Source organism: Cynoglossus semilaevis, unplaced genomic scaffold, assembly GCF_000523025.1.
Source record: "Cynoglossus semilaevis isolate Cse_v1.0 unplaced genomic scaffold, Cse_v1.0 scaffold1033, whole genome shotgun sequence".
Lineage (NCBI taxonomy): Eukaryota > Metazoa > Chordata > Actinopteri > Pleuronectiformes > Cynoglossidae > Cynoglossus > Cynoglossus semilaevis.
In genome coordinates, this window is record NW_007585109.1 from 895,183 (window position 1) to 899,877 (window position 4,695).

The window sequence follows — 4,695 nt, forward strand, 5'->3', positions numbered from 1 at the left end:
TTTCTATTCTTTTTTATTTTCTTGCCGGACTCATTCTACCCACATCCTGCCTCGCTGCCACCACATGCACTGCCACTGTCTTCCTGCTGCTCATTACTACTGACTTTCACTCTCACAGCAACCATGTCCTCACCACTGCTGCTTCTGCTCTGTCCTCCCTTTTCCACGTGCTCACTGTTCACAGCTTTTTTTAATTCTCTAAAAAAGGGCTGAAGATTTTATCATTTTTTAATCTACTAATTCATGACGATAATAAACCCATAAAGACCTGTGGCAATACTAATAGGCAGAAACTAATTTTCCACAAATAATCTTTTGTCATGATTAATGATAGGTAGTGGCGCTCATCAAATGCTTATTAAGTCTCTATTTTTCATTAATTTGGAAAAGACTTGCCTTTATTCATAAATGATTTAATAAAAAGGCCATGCAGACAAATCTAAATGTGTTTTGTCAGCAGCAGGATGTTTTAACTAGACTTAGCCTGTGTGCTAGCATTAGCAGACAGTGTCTTTGAGGGATAACGTTCCATTGGTTCATTTGTATTTTGTTTTGTATGTGCATGCACAGCCCAGTGCAGCTACTTCCATATTTATGTCCACTGTGCAAATACTTTTCCATGCATTTTTCATTGACCTGAATGCACCTCCAAAATATGAAGTCCGTTCCTGGTAACAAGGCCCAGTTTGGCCTCCCATTCCTTTTTTTTTTTTGTATGTGTTTTGAAAGTCAACAGAGAAGTCAGGTGATCTTCTGCTGTGTTGTTCTCACCAACCTCTCTCTGCACTCCCACAACCAGCCAAGGGATGTGGTCTCTATTCTAGGTCTAGATCAAGGTTCATCCTAGACTCATACTGCATGCCGGCTACACCTCATCATGGAGCTGTAGCACCCAAACCACCCTGTGGTGGAAACTCATTTTGGCAGCTTTTATTTCTGACCTCATTCTTTCCATCATGGCTACAAAACATGAGAATATCTGTTAGTGTGAGAGATGATAGAGTCAAAAATTGCCCCGATCAATCTGTCTATCTCCTACTGCAATTCCCTCTCACTGGTGACCCAAAAAGGCCTCCACTTTGAAGCAGTAACTCCACACCTGACCCAGACAGGGAACTGTGTTATCTCTTAACTTCTGATCTCTATCCTATTTCTGATTTTTTCTTTATTTTCCCATTACAAAACAATTGTCATATACTTATCATGACACACCCTGAGAATGACTCCATATCTGCACTCTCTTTTGTCTCCACACAGAACGGCCTGATGGAGAAAATTACAGAAACCTGCCCGGAGATCAACTGCACAGTCAGTGAGCAGATCTTACCTGAGGGCAGATGCTGCAACGTCTGTAGAGGTACGTCTCACTTCTTAATTCAGTCACTGCAGTAGTACACATCACTCTGTATTTGGCCGTGGAAGTACATGAACCAAACACCTTTGGCCGCCTAGCAAATCCTGATTGAAAGTGAGCGCCTGCTATTTGATTTCACCACAAATGCTCTCTCTTCTTTTCCAACTAGAATAAATGCTTCTTGGCTGCGATGCCTAAAAAAGCAGATTGGTCTGTCTGCTCCTATGCCAATTTGCCCGAACCCCACTGCTTTGGCAGTGTGGTGCTGTGGGTAAATAGTCATCAGTAATTTAGTAAATACAGTTAATAAACAAAATATAAGGGGCCGACAGCAGTGGAGCCATTACGAAAAACACAGTACCTATGGTACTGATTTAGCATTTTCACTTTGATGACCACATTCAGAGAAAATTATTAAAGTAAAATGAAACAAGGAAAATGGGTTTGTACCTGTGTGAAGGGTTGGACAGGAACAAAAGACTGTAGACCGATTAACGGCTGTAGAGTGCCATCTAAAATAGACAGGTTTTTGCATGTAATGAAGTAGGAAGGACGTGAGAGGTAGAGATGTTCAGAATTAAAGGCATATTCAATAGATTTATGTCTATTAAGAGAAAGGGGGGAAATAAAAAAGATCAGACTAAGGTAAAAAGGATGGCAGGAAATAAGATGAACTTAAAAAATGTCTTTTCAGAGTAAGGATCCTGACATTCAGAATGTCACAGTTTTACACACTACACACTAAGTACATGCTATACTCTCTTAGCATGTCTTATCAGCTACTGTAATGTTGCTCTTGACGAAGATAAAAAAAGGATGAATACACATCTCCATCCTCATCAATCCTCACTGAGTTTCCATATGCAGCCAGTCTGTCACTCATTACAGCGACGTGATGAGGGACATCAGCTCAGAGCAGAGCAGGAGACGGACATGTCTCTGTCTGTCTGTCTGTTCTCTTCTCCTTCATTTTTTAACTATTTACCTCTACCATAAACCTATTTTCTTTTAAACATAATTTCTTTTAACCTAATCTGACTGATATTTTTTAATGGGTTGAATTTTTTTTTGAAATTTCAGAACTGTATAGAACACAGTAGACAGGTTTATCAATTTGACCAAAATTCATGCACATTGTTTTTATTCTATTACAATTCAACAGAGCCTACCACTGATTAAATATATTTTCATGAAATATGTAGGTAGAGTCAGTATCATCAAAGCGTACACACATCTTGTTCAAACAAAAAGACGGTTTCTGTCAGTTGATAATACAGTCACGCACATTTGCTCAAGGTGCACTTTGCCCTTGGAACGTTTCTTTAAAGTCAGTGCATTCAAACACAAAATAACGGACTGTTGACTTTGTTACTGTGTTCAGGATTGATGACATCTACCACCAGGTTGACACACGATCAGCATGTTTTGGGCCTGTGTGTGAGAGTATGTGTGTGTGTGTGTCAGTGTGCGTATATGAAATGAAAATAAATGTATATGTTACTGCAGCAAATCCACTGCAGCCCTCAACACGATAAATCAGGTGCGTTGTCATTCGCACAGCCGTTTGACAGGAACAAGGTTACGCATTGGTATATTTGCTCGTTTGGATGTTGTTGTTTTTTCAGTGCGTGTTTATGTGTTTGCTTCTGAGGATCTGTACACGATTTTTGTCTGCATTCGCAAAGAGCAAATTTTAGGACCAAAGTAAATTAAGGCTTCTTTGTTTCAGGTTATGACTTCTGTGCTGAGGGACTCATTTGTGGGGAAAACTCTGAGTGTAAAAACAGGAATACTAAAGCAGAGTGTGAATGCAAGAGCGGCTACGCCTCCATCCATGGGGACTCGACTTACTGTGAAGGTAGGACCAAGATTTCTGCATCTCAGTCTGAGACAAAGCACATGGGACATTTACGAGCCTACACTGAAAAAAGAAAATTAATAATATTATTTTAGGCTTTAATTTATTGTTGGACTTTGGAAAAAAAAAAGAAAAGTGAATGAGAGAGGGTTAGGGTTAGGGTTATACATTATCAATATATAAAAAAAAAATCAGTGGTGCTCTGCAGAGATGCAGCATCACTGGCCAATCATCTACAAAATAGAGACATCATAAAAAGGTTGTGAAGGAAGGAGAAGAATAGAGATTCAGATGAGAGAGCAGCAGTTTTGCTTCAAGCCAGAAAAAAAAGAAAGATTTCACGCTTTTAGTGAAAGTGTTGAGAAATATCCTTAATTTCTGGAAGGGAATTCCCGAGGGATTAATAAAGTTCTATCTTTCCATCTACAAAGAGGTCCTGCAGAAGCTACAGTGATTTCAGATGGAAAAGACAATTGGCTGTAGATGTGAGGCACTAACAGTCTGTGAGTGTGACCACTGAGGGTCAGATGGGTTTAAAATAGGAGCGGAATCTAACATAGCATTAAAAAAATCAGCTAAAGAAAAGAGGAACACCGTCATTATATGAAGATTATTGTAACATATCTGTGTATATAGATCCAGTCATTTTTTCTTTTACAATTTTAATACATAGTATATTCATATATAAAATAATAATCACATATAAATATGATTAATTAATTGAAGAGTCTGTTCTTTGTACAAATCTCTCAGCATTAATAAAGCTGTAGAGCTGTATACTGTTGATGTGAATAAGATTGATTTAAACGTTTTCTGCCTGCTGGATTTGCTCTCGACTACTGTTTATATGTAGCTGGGACTTGTGATTGAGCTAATGACCTCATTTGATGAAGAGGCTGGAGAGTGGCTGTTCTGCAGAGTGAAGGATTTGCCTGGCGTTCACTGCACCCTTCATTAGGTCAGATGAAAAATACTGAAAATGTACGACTTGTCCGTGTGCTTGTGTTTGATGTGCAGTAACAAAGACATTCACCCAGTGTTGCTGCCAGTTGTTTTGTCTACTGTTTAAAATGTAGAACCAAAGTTAACAAAATCCACATTTGGGATTTGCTCCTTTAGAGCATCTTAAAGTCTCTATTGTGACTGGATTAGCTGTAATCCTGGTGTAAAGTGCGTCGTTGTTTGACACGGCCTCATTCTTACTGTACTCTCATCCCAAACTCGCTTTGGGAGAACGCCTCACTGAGCAGATTGGGGGAATTACATGTTTTTATTATTTTATTGGATCAATAAACAAATCTCCACAGTCAGATGGGATGTCACTGATATCCGAACAGTCAGTTTGCGGCACTGCAAATTAAATTGTTCTGTTGCCGATCATGTCTGGCTCTGTCTCTAAGCTCGTAATGTGATTATTATGTCCTCATGAATGTTTTAACGCAGGGAAGAATGGATATGTGATTATTCTTGTAATCAGCAGAGG

General features: G+C 39.1%; 1 protein-coding gene across 2 annotated transcripts in view; it reads left to right on the top strand.

Annotated features, from left to right (window-relative positions):
- LOC103398389 (protein kinase C-binding protein NELL1) overlaps positions 1 to 4,695 on the top strand; it is a 194,480-nt gene that overhangs the window by 100,925 nt on the left and 88,860 nt on the right. For both annotated transcript variants that reach the window (XM_008336989.3, XM_017030667.2), the window contains 2 exons: positions 1,258 to 1,357; positions 3,084 to 3,212. In XM_008336989.3, coding sequence (XP_008335211.1) covers positions 1,258 to 1,357; positions 3,084 to 3,212 — 229 coding nt within the window. The remainder of the gene's footprint in view (positions 1 to 1,257; positions 1,358 to 3,083; positions 3,213 to 4,695) is intronic.